The sequence below is a fragment of the Argopecten irradians genome, chromosome 14 (assembly GCF_041381155.1).
Source record: "Argopecten irradians isolate NY chromosome 14, Ai_NY, whole genome shotgun sequence".
Classification (NCBI taxonomy): domain Eukaryota; kingdom Metazoa; phylum Mollusca; class Bivalvia; order Pectinida; family Pectinidae; genus Argopecten; species Argopecten irradians.
Genome location: NC_091147.1, coordinates 1491092 through 1515633, shown reverse-complemented (window position 1 = coordinate 1515633; position 24542 = coordinate 1491092). Strand labels below are relative to the sequence as shown.

General features: G+C 32.6%; 2 protein-coding genes across 2 annotated transcripts; both read left to right on the top strand.

Moving 5' to 3' along the window:
* Positions 1 to 552: 552 nt before the first annotated feature.
* LOC138307256 (uncharacterized) lies at positions 553 to 10666 on the top strand. The gene is made up of 4 exons (XM_069247898.1): positions 553 to 719; positions 5262 to 5431; positions 5775 to 5861; positions 8917 to 10666. Exons 1-4 carry the CDS (start codon positions 692 to 694, stop codon positions 9196 to 9198), a joined length of 567 nt encoding a protein of 188 aa, XP_069103999.1. The 5' UTR covers positions 553 to 691; the 3' UTR covers positions 9199 to 10666.
* A 5891-nt stretch (positions 10667 to 16557) lies between these two features.
* LOC138307740 (uncharacterized) lies at positions 16558 to 23049 on the top strand. The gene is made up of 4 exons (XM_069248596.1): positions 16558 to 16689; positions 18736 to 18908; positions 21150 to 21236; positions 21801 to 23049. The coding sequence occupies exons 1-4, from the start codon at positions 16632 to 16634 to the stop codon at positions 22206 to 22208; spliced, it is 726 nt and encodes a 241-aa protein (XP_069104697.1). The 5' UTR covers positions 16558 to 16631; the 3' UTR covers positions 22209 to 23049.
* The last annotated feature ends 1493 nt before the right edge of the window (positions 23050 to 24542 follow it).

Sequence of the window (24542 nt, the reverse complement as noted above, 5' to 3'; positions counted from 1 at the left end):
TAATACGACTCCAAGTTGTATTATATTCACTTTCTGCTAGATTAGTTTGTATCATATGCATGTTAGATTAGTATTGTAGAGCGCACTTGTTGTAACCTTGTCAACTAAACATACCAGTATGTGTATTACATAATGGACCTATAAATATTTGAAATCAAGTTGTATTGTTATATCCCGGATGATTCATTTACACATGTGTTGAGGGGATTTCGAAATGCATTGAAAATAAAACACTTAATAATATAAAAATATACGGGTATTTCAGAGGCCATTTCGAAATACACAGCTGTTGAAAACTTATGTGACCGTGTACGGAACGCCACCAGTGTAGTATAACAACCAGATATCGTATTCTACATTGATAGCCGCATTGTGTGCGTTTTAGAATTAATTACCCCATAGATAGCAATGATCGTAGAATGAAATGTAATGTTAATGTAATAATACCGCAGTATTACTTGTTAATACAATGCGTCCTGCTAATCTACTTAAGTGACAGTGTTATATAGACGTTAAGTATGACACTTTAGGGCTACCTTACAGTCTATTTATAGCTGTCCTAGTTTCTGACAGAGAGTGGGTTGCTACAGAACGCCAGTGTTAATATAAGGAGGTCGGACTGAGAAGGACCAGCCATAATCAGTTTGTTAACAAAGCTGTGCATACCCGGAAAGGAATCAGACACATCATAATGTCGTGTGGACAATACCAACAGGGTGGTACGTATAAATATGTTTGTTTTACCTTAGTATACAATACCGGTGAGCATGTAAAATAATCACCCTTAAAATTATGTTTTTATTTGGTGGCAGGGTACTAAACATTACTGTTATTTTATGATAATCACCAGATTTATTCAAGATTTTTTCGTAAAGTGATTATATAAACCCGAAACTATCCAGGCCTATCGTATTGATCCTGCCATGTAGTATTGATTGTTGACCAGGTTGTTGAAATGAGATATCATTATGAAAATGTATGCCATCTAACCTGTGAAAGCGTTTAGGTGATTGATGTAAAACTTAATTTAAGAACTTTGCATGCTACTCGTCAACATAAAATTGTGAACTTAATGAATCGTTGATATGGCTGTTATACAACACGAAACTATAACATATATAGCTTTCACATTTCAGAGCTATCATATGCTCCGCTTTACAGAACAGGTTTTCTGTCGGCAAATGTTACACCAATTGACATACATCCCCGAATTTAGTATCATTAATTAGCGCAAACAGTCTTTCGGTAGTAAATCTAATATACTGATCATTATGTCGCTCTGTTAACAAAGAAATAAGCTGAATTTTCGATGCTTTATAAGTAGGTCATAAGTCCAATGACCGTAATACATGGTATATTTAGATCTACGTATGCTGGATATTGGACATATCTCATGTCACTCATGGTATGAACAGGTGTCTGTTTACCTATATACAATGTAAGACCTTACTGCAACGTAGAAAACACCAGAATTGGATATATGATGGTCTTCTCGGAACACATTCCGACCGAGCTGTGTTAGCTACCTATTGGTAATAACATGGCAGTTTTCGTTATTTCAAAGGCTTGCTATATAAGTCCGGGGGTAAGGGGGCAGAAAGTGTCATCGATATGGCAAATACGAGTACCAAGCCAAATGCCTCGGAAATCCGGTAGAATGTTAAACACTAACTATTTAGTATTCGCTGGCCGTACGAATGAAAGAACACATTATTGTAAAGCATCAGTCCTGCTTCTGTCAATTTAAAAAACGAAAAGATAATGCATGTTAAAGTGAAGTTTTCAACCCTTTTTGAAAGATCTATAAACAACGCTTAGATATCTCTATACAATATATTCAGTACTTGTGTTCAACGTTTTGTAATCTTTATTTCCCTATAGTGTCCATATATTTTAAGATATCTTTATACAATATATTCAGTACTTGTGGTGGTCAACGTTTTGTAATCTTTATTTCCCTATAGTGTCCATATATTGTTAGATATCTTTATACAATATATTCAGTACTTGTGGTCAACGTTTTGTAATCTTTATTTCCCTATAGTGTCCATATATTGTTAGATATCTTTATACAATATATTCAGTACTTGTGGTCAACGTTTTGTAATCTTTATTTCCCTATAGTGTCCATATATTGTTAGATATCTTTATACAATATATTCAGTACTTGTGGTCAACGTTTTGTAATCTTTATTTCCCTATAGTGTCCATATATTGTTAGATATCTTTATACAATATATTCAGTACTTGTGGTCAACGTTTTGTAATCTTTATTTCCCTATAGTGTCCATATATTGTTAGATATCTTTATACAATATATTCAGTACTTGTGGTCAACGTTTTGTAATCTTTATTTCCCTATAGTGTCCATATATTGTTAGATATCTTTATACAATATATTCAGTACTTGTGGTCAACGTTTTGTAATCTTTATTTCCCTTATAGTGTCCATATATTGTTAGATATCTTTATACAATATATTCAGTACTTGTGGTCAACGTTTTGTAATCTTTATTTCCCTATAGTGTCCATATATTGTTAGATATCTTTATACAATATATTCAGTACTTGTGGTCAACGTTTTGTAATCTTTATTTCCCTATAGTGTCCATATATTGTTAGATATCTTTATACAATATATTCAGTACTTGTGGTCAACGTTTTGTACTCTTTATTTCCTTACAGTGTCCATATATTGTTAGATATCTTTATACAATATATTCAGTACTTGTGGTCAACATTTTGTAATCTTTATTTCCCTATAGTGTCCATATATTGTTAGATATCTGTATACAATATATTCAGTACTTGTGGTCAACGTTTTGTACTCTTTATTTCCCTATAGTGTCCATATATTGTTAGATATCTGTATACAATATATTCAGTACTTGTGGTCAACGTTTTGTAATCTTTATTTCCCTATAGTGTCCATATATTGTTAGATATCTTTATACAATATATTCAGTACTTGTGGTCAACGTTTTGTAATCTTTATTTCCCTATAGTGTCCATATATTGTTAGATATCTTTATACAATATATTCAGTACTTGTGGTCAACGTTTTGTATTCTTGATTTCCTTACAGTGTCCATATATTGTTAGATATCTTTATACAATATATTCAGTACTTGTGGTCAACATTTTGTAATCTTTATTTCCCTATAGTGTCCATATATTGTTAGATATCTGTATACAATATATTCAGTACTTGTGGTCAACGTTTTGTACTCTTTATTTCCCTATAGTGTCCATATATTGTTAGATATCTGTATACAATATATTCAGTACTTGTGGTCAACATTTTGTAATCTTTATTTCCCTATAGTGTCCATATATTGTTAGATATCTGTATACAATATATTCAGTACTTGTGGTCAACGTTTTGTAATCTTTATTTCCCTATAGTGTCCATATATTGTTAGATATCTTTATACAATATATTCAGTACTTGTGGTCAACGTTTTGTATTGTTGATTTCCTTACAGTGTCCATATATTGTTAGATATCTTTATACAATATATTCAGTACTTGTGGTCAACGTTTTGTACTCTTTATTTCCTTACAGTGTCCATATATTGTTAGATATCTTTATACAATATATTCAGTACTTGTGGTCAACGTTTTGTAATCTTTATTTCCCTATAGTGTCCATATATTGTTAGATATCTTTATACAATATATTCAGTACTTGTGGTCAACGTTTTGTAATCTTTATTTCCCTATAGTGTCCATATATTGTTAGATATCTTTATACAATATATTCAGTACTTGTGGTCAACGTTTTGTAATCTTTATTTCCCTATATAGTGTCCATATATTGTTAGATATCTTTATACAATATATTCAGTACTTGTGGTCAACGTTTTGTAATCTTTATTTCCCTATAGTGTCCATATATTGTTAGATATCTGTATACAATATATTCAGTACTTGTGGTCAACGTTTTGTATTGTTGATTTCCTTACAGTGTCCATATATTGTTAGATATCTTTATACAATATATTCAGTACTTGTGGTCAACGTTTTGTATTGTTGATTTCCTTACAGTGTCCATATATTGTTAGATATCTTTATACAATATATTCAGTACTTGTGGTCAACGTTTTGTATTGTTGATTTCCTTACAGTGTCCATATATTGTTAGATATCTTTATACAATATATTCAGTACTTGTGGTCAACGTTTTGTAATCTTTATTTCCCTATAGTGTCCATATATTGTTAGATATCTTTATACAATATATTCAGTACTTGTGGTCAACGTTTTGTAATCTTTATTTCCCTATAGTGTCCATATATTGTTAGATATCTGTATACAATATATTCAGTACTTGTGGTCAACGTTTTGTATTGTTGATTTCCTTACAGTGTCCATATATTGTTAGATATCTGTATACAATATATTCAGTACTTGTGGTCAACGTTTTGTAATATTGATTTCCTTACAGTGTCCATATATTGTTAGATATCTTTATACAATATATTCAGTACTTGTGGTCAACGTTTTGTAATCTTTATTTCCCTATAGTGTCCATATATTGTTAGATATCTTTATACAATATATTCAGTACTTGTGGTCAACGTTTTGTATTCTTGATTTCCTTACAGTGTCCACATATTGTTAGATATCTCTATACAACGTTTTGTAATCTTGATTTCCTTACAGTGTCCATATATTGTTAGATATCTTTATACAACGTTTTGTAATCTTTATTTCCCTATAGTGTCCATATATTGTTAGATATCTGTATACAATATATTCAGTACTTGTGGTCAACGTTTTGTAATCTTTATTTCCTTACAGTGTCCATATATTGTTAGATATCTTTATACAATATATTCAGTACTTGTGGTCAACGTTTTGTATTGTTGATTTCCTTACAGTGTCCATATATTGTTAGATATCTCTATACAACGTTTTGTATTGTTGATTTCCTTACAGTGTCCATATATTGTTAGATATCTCTATACAACGTTTTGTATTGTTGATTTCCTTACAGTGTCCATATATTGTTAGATATCTCTATACAACGTTTTGTATTCTTGATTTCCTTACAGTGTCCATATATTGTTAGATATCTCTATACAACGTTTTGTATTCTTGATTTCCTTACAGTGTCCATATATTGTTAGATATCTCTATACAACGTTTTGTATTCTTGATTTCCTTACAGTGTCCATATTTGTTAACACCGATGAACACTCCTATAGATACTTACGTGTAAACATACCAAACACTAAGAGTTTTCCTCTATTTCCCAGAAATCGACCACCAGCTCCGGGAGGAGAAGATGCAGATTCCACGATACGTAGGTTACTCGTTATTACCTATTGGGATCATCAACATTGTCCTCGGAATTGTCATTTTTGTGTTCCTCGACAATTTTAGGTACCCGATCTCCTCCGGCTATCAATTCTGGACTGGCATTCTGGTAAGTCATCATTCCTAGCGACACACCATTGAATACAAAAATACCCAATATTAAAAAATACCACAGAATATTGTTTCGTAAATTGCATATGTGTCGCCATTTTGGAATGAATCCACACGCGTTCCAGTACAATGCATATGAGTATCAGTACAACTGGTACGAACCAGAAAATGAACAAACGACATGACAATTTTCATTCAAAACAAGTAACTGCATTCAATTCGCAAATTTTAAACTTTACTGATTGATCTTAAACCTAATGAGAAAAGAAGGTCACTAATATACAAATGGAGATAGTCGAGTTTAATCATCCATTGTTAACGAACATTGTTTTCGTTTTCAGTCTATTATCATTGGTGTATGTGGAATCCGACTGGCATCAACATCGGAAAACATGAAACAAGAACTCTCACAAGACTTCAGGAAGCAGGCACGTCTCTTTATTTACAGTTTTATATTGTTTGTTATAACATACAGTATGGTGTTTTATATGATTAAGTATCTGCTTTCATTACTTCAAATCATAGCCTATTATTGGGTAAAGTGTTGTAGTTTTTATAATATACAATCGGGCATTAAATATGATTCCTTATTGATTCCATTATTTCAAAAAGTAGTAACTCAACGATTTTATAACAATATGTATGAAAACGTTCAATAATCATAGTCGAATAATGTATTCAATGACACGTGTTCAATAATGATAATGATTTAGGTTTGAAAGTATTCATTATAATACAATGTACACTAGAGAAGTGAGAAATACACTCAAATAAGAAAAGTCCCATTTTACTTCATCCTATGACATCTTCCTGTATTATATAATGTCATTAATCTCTTGCAGTTTTTCGGCTTTTTCTGGGCATGCAATACTGTGAACTGGCTGGCTACGCAAGGCTTTGGTTACGCTATCGCCGGTACTGTAATGTGTGCCGTGAACGGCTGCTCAGACAATGACAATGACAATGACAAAGATTTTATTCTCGTAAACATACAAACAGTAGTGTAGAGAATATATAAACAGGACACATACATGTAAACAGCATTAACAATGAAATAGTGCAGTACATATTACACATATACTAGAATATACATATATAATATACTGGTTATATTAATGAACTGAATTAAGTCTGTCTTGTATAATAATTATAAATTTTGTAAGTGAAATAAGTTCAATGTTAACTACATAATTAAATAGAGTTTCAAATTTAAAAGTATTTGGTCTTTCATAATAGTATCTAGACATAAATTTCTTTCTATTGGATACTAAGCGATCATCAGTACAGTTAAATAAATAATGGAACTCATCTCCAATTTCGTTTAAGTTACACATGTTACACAATCGTTGTTGTCTTGGTATATTAATCCATCTGCCACATTCAACCGCTAGTTTTACATTACATGTTCTAAATTTACAATAAGCCTTCGCCAGACGTGGAGGAAGAACAATCAAGTAGTTTTCAAAAATCGGATCATGCTTATAAATTCTATAATTGGTACCTTTCGGAGAGTTGAAAACATCATTTTTCCAACTATATATAAAATTACTTTTGAGGGCATGGAAAATAACTTTTTTCAAACAATGTGAACTAGTGAATTCCCTTCTCTCGAAAACATTAACAAGATTACATTCTTCAAAAATACTTTTAATACATTTTAACCACTGTGTATTATAATTATTAGTAATCTGGAACAGTTTAAAATTAAGCTTGATATGTGATGATTCTATCATCCTTGCCCAATAGCCAATCATGCGAACTTTAATACTGATAGATAATGGGAATCTACCAAGTTCCCCGTATACCATGAAGTTGGGTGTTGATGTTTTCAACTTAAGAATATGTTTACAAAATTTCAGGTGGAGACGTTCTAAAAGTTTATAATCACAAAATCCCCAAACCTCACAACCGTATAATATAACAGGTTTTATAGCTTTATCAAAAATATCTAAATTACAATCAATAGATAGATTATGACTCCTACATTTAGCAATGGCACCATACATCGCTTTTATACCCTTTTCATATAATTTCTTAACATTAAACTGCGTGAAGCCATTTTTGGTGAAATAAACACCAAGATATTTGAAATTTTTCACAATTTCCACGTTGTTACCATTAAAAGTGAACCTCATATCTCGAGATAGATTCCCTCTACCAAAAACCATAACTTTCGTCTTATCGATGTTAACTTTAAGGTGCCATAGCTTGGAATAATTATAAAATACATTAAGTTGCTTTTGTAAATCTTCAGCAGAGTCTGCAAGTAATATAGTATCGTCAGCATACAGTAAGACATACAATTTAAGGTAAACTTGTAATTCACTCTCAAGTTTCCCAGATAAAGCTGACAAACCTTTACAATCATGTGATTTTAAAAAATCTTCTAAATCGTTTAAAAATATTGAAAATAAAAAGGAGATAAGTTTTCTCCTTGTCTCACTCCAGAGTTACAATTAAATATGCTAGAAACTGATTTACCTTTAACGACATTAGCTTTAATGTCATTATACATATTTAATATTACATTAAAACACTTTCCATTTATACCACTTGATATTAATTTGTTCCATAGACCTAATCTCCAGACACTGTCAAAAGCTTTTTCGAAATCTATAAAAGCACAATACATACGTTGTTTAAATTGCTTTGACAGCTCAATATAAAGAATATAACGAAAATATGTGATCTAAGGTAGAGTATTGCTTTCGAAATCCGGCTTGGTTTTCAAGTATAAGTTCAATGCTATTGGCATAGTTATTTAGTCTTTCATTAATGATAGTAGTAAATAGCTTACCCAAACAACTAACAAGAGTGATAGGTCTGTAATTTTTCGCGTCAAACCTATCCCCTTTATTTTTATATACAGGTATAATATTTCCCATAAGCCACGACTTTGGAATGATACCAGTGTCAAATTTTGTAGTTAAAAACTTTTACATATACGGGAATCATAATATCAATAGTAGATTTAATATATTCATTACAAACTAAGTCCTCACCAACAGCTTTATTGCTTCTTAATTTGCTGACACAATTAAGTATTTCAGATGCTGATATTTGTTGATTCAAGATACCATGAGCACCAGTTTTATATTGTTTGTTATAACATACGGTCTGGTGTTTGATATGATTAAGTATCTGCTTTCATTACTTCAAATCATAGCCTATTATTGGTTAAAGTGTTGTAGTTTTTATAATATACAATCGGGCATTAAATATGATTCCTTATTGATTCCATTATTTCAAAAAGTAGTAACTCAACGATTTTATAACAATATGTATGAAAACGTTCAATAATCATAGTCGAATAATGTATTCAATGACACGTGTTCAATAATGATAATGATTTAGGTTTGAAAGTATTCATTATAATACAATGTACACTAGAGAAGTGAGAAATACACTCAAATAAGAAAAGTCCCATTTTACTTCATCCTATGACATCTTCCTGTATTATATAATGTCATTAATCTCTTGCAGTTTTTCGGCTTTTTCTGGGCATGCAATACTGTGAACTGGCTGGCTACGCAAGGCTTTGGTTACGCTATCGCCGGTACTGTAATGTGTGCCGTGAACGGCTGCTCAGACAGAAACGATCTGCTGATTGCCCTCCACGCTATCACCATCGCCCTGACGTTGGGTATTTGTGTGGGTGGCTGGATGGGACAGTACTATTTCTATAAGTTCAGGAAGGCCTATGGAGTATTCTATGATAAGGAGATCAAACAGATGACTACCACCAATATGATGCAGAAGAGTTAAACTCACGTGCTGAACAGTCAATGATAACCACGTGCATGTGTGTGGGCGGATAAAGATCGGTAGGTCAACAATCGTGTAATAATAAAGACAAGTTAGGTGACATTACCACTGTCTAAAGAATATCTGCGAGATGGCCATTATATCGGGAGTTGACGTAATCAACTGAAGAATACAGAGAATATGGTCCAACTTCGATTGTATCGTATATATAAAAGTGGGGGCTCACGACGAGATATTTTAAAGAGTTTAAATTAAGATAAAAGTGCAATCTCGCTACTTCAACTGTGGTGTAAACATAGGATCATCAACACTTTTAAAAGTACGAGTTGTGAACAAATTGAGAAAAAAAACCGTTTCACTCATATGTAACGACTTAGTCAACGACAGTATTAATGAGGCCTTAATTCAGATGATGTACTTCTAGGCCATGGCTCTCACTCTGTTTGTATCGTCCACGTAACCATGGAGATGTTGTGTGTAATGTCAAACATTGTATGGTCGCGGACCAAAGGTACAGCGTCACCTGTTCCAAAGAATTTTTACTTGCGTCTAGTATGTTAGTTGATGTAGGTGCTAGTTATCATTTCCAGAGAGCATGTTATGTTACATTTGCTTTCCTTTAGTAATTAATAGGGTAAATTATGAACAGCTTTGTTTGTGTTTTGATTATTTTTAATTTGATTTATTTTGCGTATGTACATAGATACACCAATCAGCATTATCATTTTCTGTAGATATTGACAGAGAAGATTTAGGTGTAGAATGTTTAGCACGATATACATGTGTATTCTATTGCTGTTTTGTTGGTTTACTTCTTTAACACCAAGTCGCACTGTATTGTGTGGTGATGAAATGATACTATATGTACTGTTTTAGTTCTTAATTGTAAAGTACTTTGTATTTTAACCTGGCGTATGAGGTGGTGACTGGTTGTATACATTCCCTTTGTTAATCACAAAAATAAATGATTGTTTCATATTTAAAAAAATGAAATACGGGTATTGAATATTAATATAATACTTTGATTTCTGTTCGTTTTTATTGTTATAATTTCTATACTTGATATAGGGAACTGCTCTACACAGTTCGTTAGTTCTCTCTAAGTTAATATTTAATGCATTGAGTTTATCCATGGCGGAATGTTCAAGATAACTAAACTTTCAAGAAGCTACGTTAAGAACATCAGAATACGATCAATGTAACAAGTATTGTTAACTTGCACAAACACATTGTATCGGGGATACTAGAGGAAGTTACAAAGCTCCATGTGAATAATAATATTGACAGATGTTCCTTATAATTTTAGAGCTGTTTACTTACAGTGTTTACGTGATTTCATTTATACACTTGGCGTTTTAGTTTATATATGATTTTTGATGTAATATATATATTTAGATATTTATGTTGACCATGATATTATGTTAAGCTCTATACCACATAATGGACAAAATAAAGTAATGAAAACATCCTTGATCTTATTGTTATGAAGCTTTGATAATAATAATGCTAATCAATGGTTAGTGGGCATAGTGTCGTCAATGTAAATAGTAGACCGGAAGTACCCAGACGTTTTAGCAAAATCATGTGCCTTACGTCGTGTATAAAGGAAAAAAACCAGACGGCAACTCGAAAATGGCCTATTGTAAACATATTATTTAAATATAGAATCTTTGTTGAATACTAAACATTACATTATTTTGTGGCAGTCTACCACCACGAAGATGTAATGACATGGTTTATTATGATACTTGTGTAAGCGTCCTCCATCAATACTTTATTTACAGAGTTATTTACCCTTGTAGGGAGGTCGTTACTATACTGTTGTATAAGGTGTTTTCCGATCGTAACCGTATATTTCGTTAGAGACATCTGCGAGAATTTCACTCAAAACTGAATGACGTCACTTTCGAGATGGTCATGTGCCTAGAATCTATAAATGTACAAAGGCAATTCAAATACAACATTCGATTCAAAACACTCTAGGAAATCCGAACATGTATGGAGTTGTTTATTAAAAACTGTGGTAATGTTTGCCAAACAAACAGTGTTGCCTGAACCTAAACACGAACCACGGTTAACGTCTAGACATCGGTATGGATTGTTAGGCTTCAAGGATTAACATTTTCATTTTCACTCGGTGATAAGCACAATATTTTGCATGAAGATACATTTGGGTCAGCTGAATTTACTCAAACATTGTTTACGTCCGAATTAGTTAAATATAAAATTTGGATACTTTTTGCAGTTTTTGCCAGAAAGTCTTGGGTTTGTGGGTTTGTGAAGTACAGTTCAGATCATTCATTACGCATGCTAAACAAATTATTGACAATAGCAAAACTTCAAAATAGGTTAGTGTAATTGTAAACTAGTCCATGTGACCTTCTGTTTGTATTGTCAATGAGTAAGTTTGAAGAGGGCGTGGACAGGAGATTATGAGTTATCGATTTGATATAGTAGGTGCCTGAAGATAGCGTTGTATAACGTTAATTTAACCCATGTCACCTCACAAGCTTAGTCTCTATCAAGGATTTATAAATCTACGGCCCCATTAACTTATATTTACTTTTAAAGAACATTCCGCGCATGCGTTTTAGATATCATACTCCGAATAATCCCCGCATTCTGTATGCATCTGGTTGCATATCTTATTCTTCACACTTCACATACATGTGTTGTCTAGAAATGTTTTATTGCGAAATGAACGTCTCATGAACGTCTCAAATGTAGTTTACTATTATCATAACTAGTGGTAATAGTAGATTATAATTAGATAATTCAATTTTGCTCGCAACAAGCATTATCATTTGTTAGTCCATAAGTTATTGAGATAAGCCGAAAACTGTAACATATGTGGGAGATTGAACTGTATCGAGGCCCATCAGAGCCGATATCTGTTCTCTCTCACTCATATTGTACAGTTTGAGGCTTATCTCTTACTTAAAACATAACAAGTCTTTGTGTTGATAAAGTACATTTTATTTCTAATATAAGCCAGTTTTTTGCCTTTGTCTATGAGCTCAGGTAACTCTACCAATGTGCATTCAACCATGACAAATCCAATATAGGCAATGGCATCATAGAATTACCTTTGCCTGTGTTATATGTGATGAATAGCATTTATGAACGGAATGCACGAAGCAGACTTTTGGATTGGGACAACTTTATGTAAATTCACTTACACCATGTCTACCGACAGTGATGGAGGGATATTACTTTCACAATTTAAGCGATATAATAAGGTGGCTTTAGTGACTTTTATGACTAAAAGGACATTTCTTTCCAATGTCTGATGTGGTAAAGAAATGACATATGAAACTAGACTTGCAATTAAGACGTTTGTTTGAAAGCGTCTTGCTAAAATAATCGCATATAACAGTGATTTACAGGCCATTTCAAAACAGTCGGTGCCACACAGCTTTCATTGTCTCTAGGGACAATCTTGGATTTATTTATACCATACATGTGCAATTTCATTCAACAAGCCAATGGGATATAGGTGAAATTTTGAAATATAGTTGAAACAGTGCAGATGATTTGGAAACTTAAAATCAAAAATGGTGTACAAAAACAACAAGGTTTCAGAAAGCGGAAATTGGAGTTAATTCATAATAAGGAGGAAAACTCGATAAGGGATATATACAGAAATTCTGTGAATGTGTTTAATTCTGCATCAATAGAGGATTAAATTCTTTACATATTCATTGTGTGGCATTTTTAATACAACGCGACTAGCGTTTGTATTAATGCTGGGGCCGCGGTGGCCGAGTGGTTAAGATGTCCCGACATATTACCACAAGTCCTCCACCTCTGGGAAGCGGGTTCGAATCCCATGTGGGGCAGTTGCCAGGTACTGACCGTTTGCCGGTGGTTTTTCTCCGGGTACTCCGGCTTTCCTCCACCAACAAACCTGGCACGTCCTTACATGACCCTGGCTGTTAATAGGACGTAAAAATAAACAAATCAAAACCAAAGTATTAATGCTATCCGGTTTACTATTAATGTGTAGGACTGAGTAGGACTTGCCCTACATTGACATCTAGACGTGACCTCTTGAACCATTTAATTCATAAACTTCCATTCATAAATTCCCTATTCATTGAATAATATTCCTTTGGACCTATCAGTAGTCATGGGAAGACTGCCTTCTGATTGGTAGAATACAAAGAGTGTGTATAGAATACACAGAGTTTTATATAATACACAGCCCATCTAGGTCAACTGTTGCCTGCTGGTGACTCCTCTGTCCAACTTACATAATCTCTGTTAATGATAATTCAAATTGGACTTACTATCAAAGGCTTATAGATATAAGAGTTTCAAAGTAAACTAATCATATGCACTTTTTGTGTACTTTAAAATAATGTTTTAAATGAATGTTAAACACAGATCTGAGGTAAAGGCAAAATAACTTGTAAGGCTGCCCTCATATGTGCATGGTTTTACCAAAATAAGTGTACGTGCAACATAAGAAACAAGAGTATATTAAGGATAAAAACTTATTTTAATGAAGACTTGTTTTCTTTGTAATTTTCATACATGTAGGAACTTTAATTGAGAAAATTGTCAAACAAAACATATGTATTTTCTGTGATCAGTTGAATGTTCTTGAAATAATTGATATTAAAGTCTTTATAATATGTTTATATATTTTGATTTTGGAAATTCATTTGATTTCATGCTATTTTTCTGTTTCTGCTGCGTTGTATTTGCAGTACTTTGAGTACTTTGATTACGTAATTTGGATTAGAAAATAATGGAATAGTCCGGCAGGTTGTGTGTTGTGTGTTAACATAATTATGGGATTATGCACGGAGACATATACTCACCCGTATTGTGTAACTCTTCCATATGCTACCTTTTACTGTCTTATAAGTGACTGTCTTATATTAGAGTCACTTATAAGACAGTAAAAGGTAACATATAGGACAGTTACGGGTAATAGTCCGATAGTTCGGGAGTTAAAGTAAAGATACATCAATAGATGATATCACAACTGTTTTAAAGGAAATTATCGCACCTCGGACAGAAATGTCCCCAAATGATTGGCGTCACGTGGTGACCCCCTAACACTTTATAGGGGGTCAGTAAATTTTATTATGGTGCAATATGGCGGCTGTCGCCCTCGCTTCAAAATTTAAACACATTCTCTTCATCTAAATATACCACTTCATTACCGTAAAACTATATATTACTTGTTAATTTTTGTGTAAAAATAATTTTAATCGTTTTAATACTGAAATGCATTTTTTAAATACGAGTTGCTTCCCCTACGCCAGTTTGAAAGTTGATGACGCGGCGAAAGTCAAACGTAACAATTCAAGCGTTTTCTAGACTGTGATTATAAACAAATGAAGGTGTTCGTACCTACAGATCAATCTTCACTCTACAATCAATTTATCGGCATAACTTTTAAGTGATTATCTCAGCGAAAATGCACAGATGATCAAGGAGATTGTGCTTAAAATGTTAGATGGATGTTTGTGTCACTCTTGTTTGTGATGCTTTCAATATACAGCAGGTCTGGTATCGTATTGAGGTAGGCCTACTGCATGACTGTGCACATAGGAATGTCGAAATTATTGTTGATTTATGAATTATTCATTATTATTCTGCAGGTTCCTTATACAGTATATTTGAAAATTCTTGAAAGAAATACATAGATAAATATTTAGCCTAGCATTCGTGCCAGTATGATTTAAGTTTGATTTCAGATTCTTGACCAAACAAATAGGAAACAAAGAATTAATAAAACAAATAAATGGTCCTCGATGCGATAAATTCGTTAACTATATAGTAAGTTACTGACCCCCTATAAAGGCATAGAGGGTCAGTTAGAAGTATAGGAGGCTCGGTCTACGCCCTCGCCCCCTATAAATCTTACTGACCCTCTATGCCTTTATAGGGGGTCAGTAACTGACTATATAACTAATAATATAGCATCACCGTTTTTAAATTAAGTCACTTTTGATTGGCTGGAATAATGGCGTAATTATTTGATAGAAAAAAAGTCTACAGTTTTGAATTTTGAAGATATTGTCTTAAATAACTTGAATTATAAGGGTTAGTTTGAATAGAGTTATAACAGAAAAATATCGATTGTACATTCATCATAAAACGCGATGATTTTTGTGTTACATGCATATTTCATATCATCAAAACATATCTGATATAATCCTTAAATATAGTGATATATCGTAAACTAATGGTAATGGTACATTCTAGATGGTAATATATAAATCAAACAACCGCGAAACTATCTCGCTTTATCTACGGTTGTACTGATTGTATGTGGCCTTCGTCAATTTGATTTAAACCGTTTAATAAAATACAAAATATATACATGTATGCAGTATTTATTCTCTCTTATAGCACTCGTGAAAATCCAAATCTTATATGTAGTATATGTATTATATGACAATGCTAAAATATAAGCAATTCGTAGATTTTACTTCTTAAATACGTATTTGCATTATATAAAACCGAACAATTACATAAGTAAATCGATATATATTACAACTTTTTAATTCATTATAGAACCTACTAGTTCCTACAACCACGTTGAACTTCAAATGGATGGTATGGTTAATAAAATATGTTGATTTCCATTCAAGTGTTTTACTTATAGTTGGTGTAAATATAGGTCACAGGGAAGTCAAACTAATGTATACATCAAGTTATCTCGAGTCAGCCGACTTTATACCATATATATCACAGATTGATTAGGGTACATACACAACGAACACACAGGTAACCGATGGTCGTCTGCAGAACGACACTGGTATGTCTCCAATGTACCTAGACTTTTTTACAAGGGCTTTCCTCCCAGATTTGGGAATAAGCCCATGGCTTTAAATTGGGTAAAATGGGCGACAAAATCGAAGAAAACAATAAAAATTGAATTAAATCATTATAAATTGGATTATTTATATCCATTGTATATTGCATAATTTTCTGAAGCAAATGCACAATTATTATATTAAGTATGTCAAAAACATTTAGACACCTTTAAAGATTATTTTATTTGATGGGAAATTAAGAAGCAAGGTTCAAGCCAGCGGTCACCAATGTCACATTTCGCGAAAAAAATATTTCCTTGGCAATTATCGCCCATCCAAACTTCTGGAGTTATTGGAAAAAAATAGGGACTTCGTCATTGAAAATAGGGCCGAAATTCAACCCGAAAGCTTTCAAAATAATCAAACCTTTGCAACATATTAGGAAATACTATATTTAAGTGATATTATTAATTATCAAATGATGACCGACACAACCATTGCTAATCAAAGTACGATAACGATATGTACGTAGGCCTTTCAGTGACTCATTATCAGGTGTACCATGATAAAGATACACAATACATATACAACAAAGATACATTATATGTAGTATAACAAAGATAACTACATTCATTCCGTTGTTGTTTTGGATTCAACATGATTTCTTCGGGACCGAGGGACATCCTGTCATATTCGGGTACAACTGCTGAAAATGGTAAGCAATCCTGTTAAAGATTAACATCACGATGAGTAACTGTACTGTTAATTATAAAATTTGTTCCGTTATAACGACACAACAAATAATCATAATGCTGTGTAAAATTGTTGACCCAAAGACCATTTATATTCCCGTAAGGCATTCTAGGTTGAAAAAATTTTCCGAATTGGTCGGCGGGTTTACGAGTTATAGGTTTAATGCGATAACTTCTTAGTATATTTCAAAACGCCAATCCTATTATCCTAATATGAATGATACACGAAATCCAAAGAACTCCCCATTGAGATTTGTCAGGGTATCGATATTTGTTTCATGGACCGCTCTCAACCTTATCATTCCATAGAACCACCAGAAATTTACAGTTCTAGTAATACAATTTGCAGCTATAGCAGTACATTTCACAGTTATAGCAATACAATTTGCAGCTATAGCAATTCAATTCAGTTTTAACGAGACAATTCAAAGTTATAGCATCAAATTCACAGTTATAGCAATACAATTTGCAGCTATAGCAATACAATTTGCAGCTATAGCAATTCAATTCAGTTTTAACGAGACAATTCAAAGTTATAGCATCAAATTCACAGCTATAGCAATACAATTTGCAGCTATAGCAATACATTTCACAGTTATAGCAATACAATTTGCAGCTATAGCAATACAATTCAGCTTTAACGAGACAATTCAAAGTTATAGCATCAAATTCACAGCTATAGCAGTACATTTCACAGTTATAGCAATACACTTTGCAGCTATAGCAATACAATTCAGTTTTAACGAGACAATTCAAAGTTATAGCATCAAATTCACAGTTATAGCAATACAATTTGCAGCTATAGCAATACAATTTGCAGCTATAGCAATACAATTCAGTTTTAACGAGACAATTCAAAGTTATAGCATCAAATTCACAGCTATAGCAATACAATTTGCAGCTATAGCAATACATTTCACAGTTATAGCAATACAATTTGCAGCTATAGCAATACAATTTGCAGCTATAGCAATTCAATTCAGTTTTAACGAGACAATTCAAAGTTATAGCATCAAATTCACAGCTATAGCAGTACATTTCACAGTTATAGCAATACAATTTGCAGCTATAGCAATACAATTCATTTTTAACGAGACAATTCAAAGTTATAGCATCAAATTCACAGTTATAACGATACGATTCACTGTTATATTGATACAATGCACAGTTATAGCATACAATTCACAGTTATAGCGATACAATTCACAGTTATAGCGATACAATTCACAGTTATAGCATACAATTCACAGTTATAGCGATACAATTCAATTATAGCGATACAATTTACAGTAATGCGATACAATTTACAGTTATAGCATACAATGCACAGTTATAGCATACAATTCACAGTTATAGCGATACAATTCACAGTTATAGCATACAATTCACAGTTATAGCGATACAATTCAATTATAGCGATACAATTTACAGTAATGCGATACAATTCACAGTTATAGCGATACAATTCACAGTTATAACGATACAATTCACAGTTATAGCGATATAGTTCACAGTTATAACGATACGATTCGCAGTTATAGCGATACAATTCAATTATAGCGATACAATTTACAGTAATGCGATACAATTTACAGTTATAGCAATATAATTTGCAGTTATAACGATACGATTCACAGTTATAGCATACAATTCACAGTTATAGCATACAATTCACAGTTATAGCGATACAATTCAATTATAGCGATACAATTTACAGTAATGCGATACAATTTACAGTTATAGCAATATAATTTGCAGTTATAACGATACAATTCACAGTTATAGCGATATAGTTCACAGTTATAACGATACGATTCGCAGTTATAGCGATACAATTCAATTATAGCGATACAATTTACAGTAATGCGATACAATTTACAGTTATAGCGATATCATGCACAGTTATAGCGATACAATAGTTATATCGATACGGTTCACGGTTATAGCGATACAATTTACAGTTATAGCGATACAATTCAATGATATCGATACAAGTTTATGTAATTCAGAAAGAGCGTACCCAATACGAGTACAGGCGCTGACAAAGATGGCATACCTTTCATGCGCTATGGCGGCACTAGGAGTAACCAACACTGTTCTGGGGATAGTGATAGTCGTGTCGTTAGATAGTGATGCTGACTTCCCTCTCACCTCAGGTGCCTCAATATGGTGTGGAGTCTACGTAAGTATATACCAAGCACCACGATAGCCTGTCAGAAGTAATTCAAAGTAGGTATTTTTGGACTAAGTATCATCAATTAGTGTTCGGCTGATTCAACTGAAGGGGGAGCTACTATTGACACTGATAAAATGTAACTGCATAAGTGTTTGTAATCAGGTGTAGATTTCAGCTGCTATGAGCCTTGTTTCACTCGACCGTCTGAGAGTGTTGCCTACAATACAATAAAGTATTAATAGTTTCCAATTACTTATGGTATAAAATGAGTGAAAAATAACAATATTCCTAATGTTTGTCATCACAAAACATAAAATAATACAACAAATTTAAATATGATGAAGACACATATGTGTGTAAATTGTGCGTATATGATGAAGGTACATATATTTGTGTAAATTGTGCGTATTTGATGAAGGTACATATATGTGTGTAAATTGTGCGTATTTGATGAATGTGTAAATTGTGCGTATATGATGAATGTGTAAATTGTGCGTATATGATGAAGGCACATATATGTGTAAATTGTGCGTATATGATGATGTGTAAGTTGTGCGTATATGATGAATGTGTAAATTGTGCGTATATGATGAAGGCACATATATGTGTAAATTGTGCGTATATGATGAAAGCACATATGTGCGCAAATTGTTCGTATATAATGATTGTGTAAATTGTGCGCATATGATGAAGGCACATATATGTGTAAAGTGTGCGTATATAATGAAGGCACATATGTGTGTAAATTGTGCGTATATGATGATTGTGTAAATTGTGCGTATATGATGAAGGCACATATGTGTGTGTAAATTGTGCGTTTATGATGAAGGTACACATATGTGCGTAAATTGTGCGTATATGATGATTGTGTAAATTGTGCGTTTATGATGAAGGTACACATATGTGCGTAAATTGTGCGTATATGATGAAGGTACATATATGTGTGTAAATTGTGCGTATATGATGAAGGTACATATATGTGTGTAAATTGTGCGTATATGATGAATGTGTAAATTGTACGTTTGTATTACTATGTTTACCGATCTTCCTTCATTATTAATGTTTTAAATGGCTGCCTTTTAGTAAAAGTATTTTATACTCAATCTCTCAAAACATAATCTAACTCCACACAATTCTAATTATTTTTTGATATTATTAATAAATGGAAAATGATTTCAATCACAGTCAAGTACATTTTATTTACCAAATTACTTTTAAAAGCTCTTTGAAATGTCAAGAAGCTCACGTTAGGAAACATTATTAGCACATTTAAAATCAGTACAACTTTTTTAAACTATGGAATTAGTTTTATTACACCTATGTTTATCTGTTGTTTACATTAAAGTATCTATTTAATATCAATGTATACATATTTATTTACACTGTACATGTTAAATATTTCATATTTAGTTTGACCATGTGTAAGACGACCACTTCAGCTCAACATGTAAATTAAGTAAAAATAAAGTACATTATCAGGATTATCCTTACTACAATGTAGTATTAAACATGTAAATTAAGTATAAATAAAGTACATTATCAGGATTATCCTTACTACAATGTAGTATTAAACATGTAAATTAAGTATAAATAAAGTACATTATCAGGATTATCCTCACTACATTATCAGGATTATCCTTACTACAATGTAGTATTAAACATGTAAATTAAGTATAAATAAAGTACATTATCAGGATTATCCTCACTACAATGTAGTATTATTGATATTTCGCTTTTCGTTTGATTGACTGCTGTTCTAATTAAGACATTTATCTATAATCATATAGCTATATATGCATCAATGACTGAGAAAGGATGTTATCAGCTTGTCGAAAGGATTTATAATAACAGAAATAATTACTGAAAATAAATAAGGTCATTTATTTGAGTTATAAATGACGACAAAGAATTCAACTTCACTTTTAGTACAACAGTGTAAATGCTATCTTTTGAAACAACTACTCATATATGTTAAACTCATTTCCAACATACCGAAATTGTATATAAAAGAAACAAAACGTAAAGTGAAAGTATCAGTTGATGCCGTTGTATAAGAAAAACAGGTTGGTGAAGACTACAAAGAAGTTTGACGGTCTACATAAGTGTATTCAAGATGTTAATTACTCTGTATCTTTTACGATAAGACTTGTTCTGTGGTTCTAAATGTTTTATTGTTAATATATATACGTGTTTCTAATGATGGAAACATAACACTTTCTAAAGAAAATCCTATGTGTTTTATTCCAGATGGTTTTAACTGGATTACTAGGTATATTCACTTCTCGGACGCATGGAAACCTAAAACAGAACATACTAGGAGATTTTAAGTGCAAGGTAAATCCACATACATGTATCACTAATTTCCTGTCTAATGCCTTCGGGCTATACGATTTAAAAATGAGATCAAATAATAACAATGATGGTAAGTCTGTACACGTTGGTTTATCAAATCTGCCAGCTACTTGGGATTGATTTTATTGATGCTTTTTGGAAATGCTTTTCAAATATTCGGTTTGATGAGTGATGAATAATTTTTTTTCCCATTATATATATTTTAACGATCAACTTGTAGGTACACGTAGATAAATAGATAATCTAAAATCTCTCATAAAGTAGCTCTTTGTTTGCTTGTTTAGATATTTTTGTTTGCCATTCGATTGACAAAACTATTGGTTGTTGCGTTGAAAGTGATAGCTCAAAACAAATTTCGAAGATGTAAATGTGAATTCCTTGTGGTATGATACATGTATTACATGACCATCGTAGAATAGTTCTACTTTCGTTTTACCTGTAGATTGTGCAGTATTTCTACTTTCGTTTTACATGTATATTAAACAGTGGTTCTTATTTCGTTTTACATGTACATTGTACAGTACTTCTTTTTTTTCTATTTTACAGCTAGGCCTGTTTTACGGGATGTCTGTTGGTGCTATGAGCATATGTGGGATATCTACTGGCTATAACGGGGGAGGGCTCAGTCTGTGTGTGACGCAGGATTGTTCTGTCAACGACAGCCAAACCGTCATTGTCTGCTTGTCTGCAGCCATTGGCGTCTCAGTGGCTCTGTTACTTTGTGGAATTTGTGGAATGGTGTTCTTCTTCTGGTATCGTAACGCCTTCCAAATGTATAGTGCGGCGTATCGGGCTATGTTGGTAGAGAGGCAAGTAGAAAATCTTCAGAGGCGGCTCGCCCAGGCGGAGAGTGGTAATGCTCCCCCGACTTATGGTGGAGTCCAGACTGGTCAAGTGAATGGTGGATATACCAACTGGAACAAGCCACCACCTGCTTATAGTGAAAAACAGTGAACACCGACTGGAATATTACTCCACCTGCTTATAGTGAAAAACAATGGACACCGACTGGGATACCCCTCCACCTGACTATAGTGAAAAACAGTGAAAACCGACTCGAATAATCCTCAACTTGATTATACTGAAAAATATTAACACCAATTGGAATACCCCTCCACATGATTATAGTGAAAGACAGTGATCACCAAGTGGGATACCTCTTTATCTGCTTCTAGTGAAAAACTGAATACCGACTGGATTACCCCTTTATCCGATTATAGTGAAAAACGAAAATGTCAACACAATGCGGTTAAATTTCATACCCTCATTCTACGTCAATTTAAAATCTTGCCCCGATTTTTGGAAACTAACTGAAGTAAAAAATGTACCCTAGGACGTAGCCTAGCGGTAAGTCAGAAACTATCTGGTATTAGACAACAACTTTTAAATTATACCAAGTGACTGAATATATATACACGCAACTACGATATAACAATACAAATTAAAGCTTATAATATATATTAAAATTGTAACTTGTCTTGGATAATGTCCTTATTTTCATGTGATTGTATATATATATACTATGTTGAGTTTCATTATTCCAAGAATCGAAATGTGTACCTCAAATTGTTAGATTTGTAATATTTTATCTCTAAACATTTATTTCGGGTTGGTAAATATGATTTATATAATGATATTGTTAGAGTAAATTGTATGAGTGACGTGCCAATGACGTGTTTACCCGGTCACCTTCATCAAACCAATGACGTGGCACGCTAACATAAATATACAAAGGTATCAAGAAATTGTCTTTCAGTCGTACACTTTTACGCCTTCATATTTAACTTTTGCTGTTGTTCATTGTATTCACAGGCGTTTGTGTGAGGAAGGCTTGCGTTCTGTCTGGCCGAGAACCACCAAAGTGTGGTAGTTTCTACAGGCAGTTCCATTATAAAAGAAGGACACAACACGAAATACCGCAGTCTCCCCACAGTGTTAATAGGGGAGTACTACAGGCAGACAGAGTACATTATTGTGTACTAGACTTGGTCACATACAAATGTTACTGTCGTGTAATATTACTAATGACATCATTGCAATGTCTTCTGTTTTAACGTGAGCATTTTAATATAGACATGTCTCACATACAAATGTTACTGTCGTGTAATTATTAAAAATTCGACATCATTGCAATGTCTTCTGTTTTTAAAGTGAACAATTTAATACTTCAGACATGGTCACCATACAAATGTTCTGACGTGTAATATTAAAAATGACATCATTGCAATGTCTTCTGTTTTAACGTGAACAATTTAATACTAGACATGGTCACATACAAATGTTACTGTTGTGTAATATTAAAAATGACATCATTGCAATGTCTTCTGTTTTAACGTGAACAATTTAATACTAGACATGGTCACGTACAAATGCTACTTTGTGTAATATTAAAAATGACATCATTGCAATGTCTTCTGTTTTAAAGTGAACAATTTAATACTAGACATGGTCACATACAAATGTTACTGATGTGTAATATTAAAAATGACATCATTGCAATGTCTTCTGTTTTAACGTGAACAATTTAATACTAGACATGGTCACATACAAATGTTACTGTTGTGTAATATTAAAAATGACATCATTGCAATGTCTTCTGTTTTAACGTGAACAATTTAATACTAGACATGGTCACATACAAATGTTACTGTCGTGTAATATTAAAAATGACATCATTGCAATGTCTTCTGTTTTAACGTGAACAATTTAATACTAGACATGGTCACAAACAAATGTTACTTTGTGTAATATTAAAAATGACATCATTGCAATGTCTTCTGTTTTAACGTGAACAATTTAATACTAGACATGGTCACATACAAATGTTACTTTGTGTAATATTAAAAATGACATCATTGTAATGTCTTCTGTTTTAACGTGAACAATTTAATACTAGACATGGTCACATACAAATGTTAATGTGTGTAATATTAAAAATGACTTCATTGTAATGTCTTCTGTTTTAACGTGAACAATTTAATACTAGACATGGTCACATACAAATGTTACTGTCGTGGTAATATTAAAAATGACATCATTGCAATGTCTTCTGTTTTAACGTGAACAATTTAATACTAGACATGGTCACATACAAATGTTACTGTCGTGTAATATTAAAAATGACATCATTGCAATGTCTTCTGTTTTAACGTGAACAATTTAATACTAGACATGGTCACATACAAATGTTACTGTGTGTAATATTAACCATAACATCATTGCAATGTCTTCTGTTTTAACGTGAACAATTTAATACTAGTCTTGGTCACATACAAATGTTACTGTCGT

What these genes read in the sequence shown, in the direction of transcription:
- LOC138307256 (XM_069247898.1), top strand. Translation starts at nt 692, where the DNA reads ATGTCGTGTGGACAATACCAACAGGGTG. An exon ending in AATTCTGGACTGGCATTCTG is followed by an intron (nt 5,432 to 5,774) that starts GTAAGTCATCAT and finishes TTTCGTTTTCAG; the next exon opens with TCTATTATCATTGGTGTATG. An exon ending in CACAAGACTTCAGGAAGCAG is followed by an intron (nt 5,862 to 8,916) that starts GCACGTCTCTTT and finishes AATCTCTTGCAG; the next exon opens with TTTTTCGGCTTTTTCTGGGC.
- LOC138307740 (XM_069248596.1), top strand. Translation starts at nt 16,632, where the DNA reads ATGATTTCTTCGGGACCGAGGGACATCCTGTCATATTCGGGTACAACT. An exon ending in GGGTACAACTGCTGAAAATG is followed by an intron (nt 16,690 to 18,735) that starts GTAAGCAATCCT and finishes TATGTAATTCAG; the next exon opens with AAAGAGCGTACCCAATACGA. An exon ending in TAGGAGATTTTAAGTGCAAG is followed by an intron (nt 21,237 to 21,800) that starts GTAAATCCACAT and finishes TCTATTTTACAG; the next exon opens with CTAGGCCTGTTTTACGGGAT.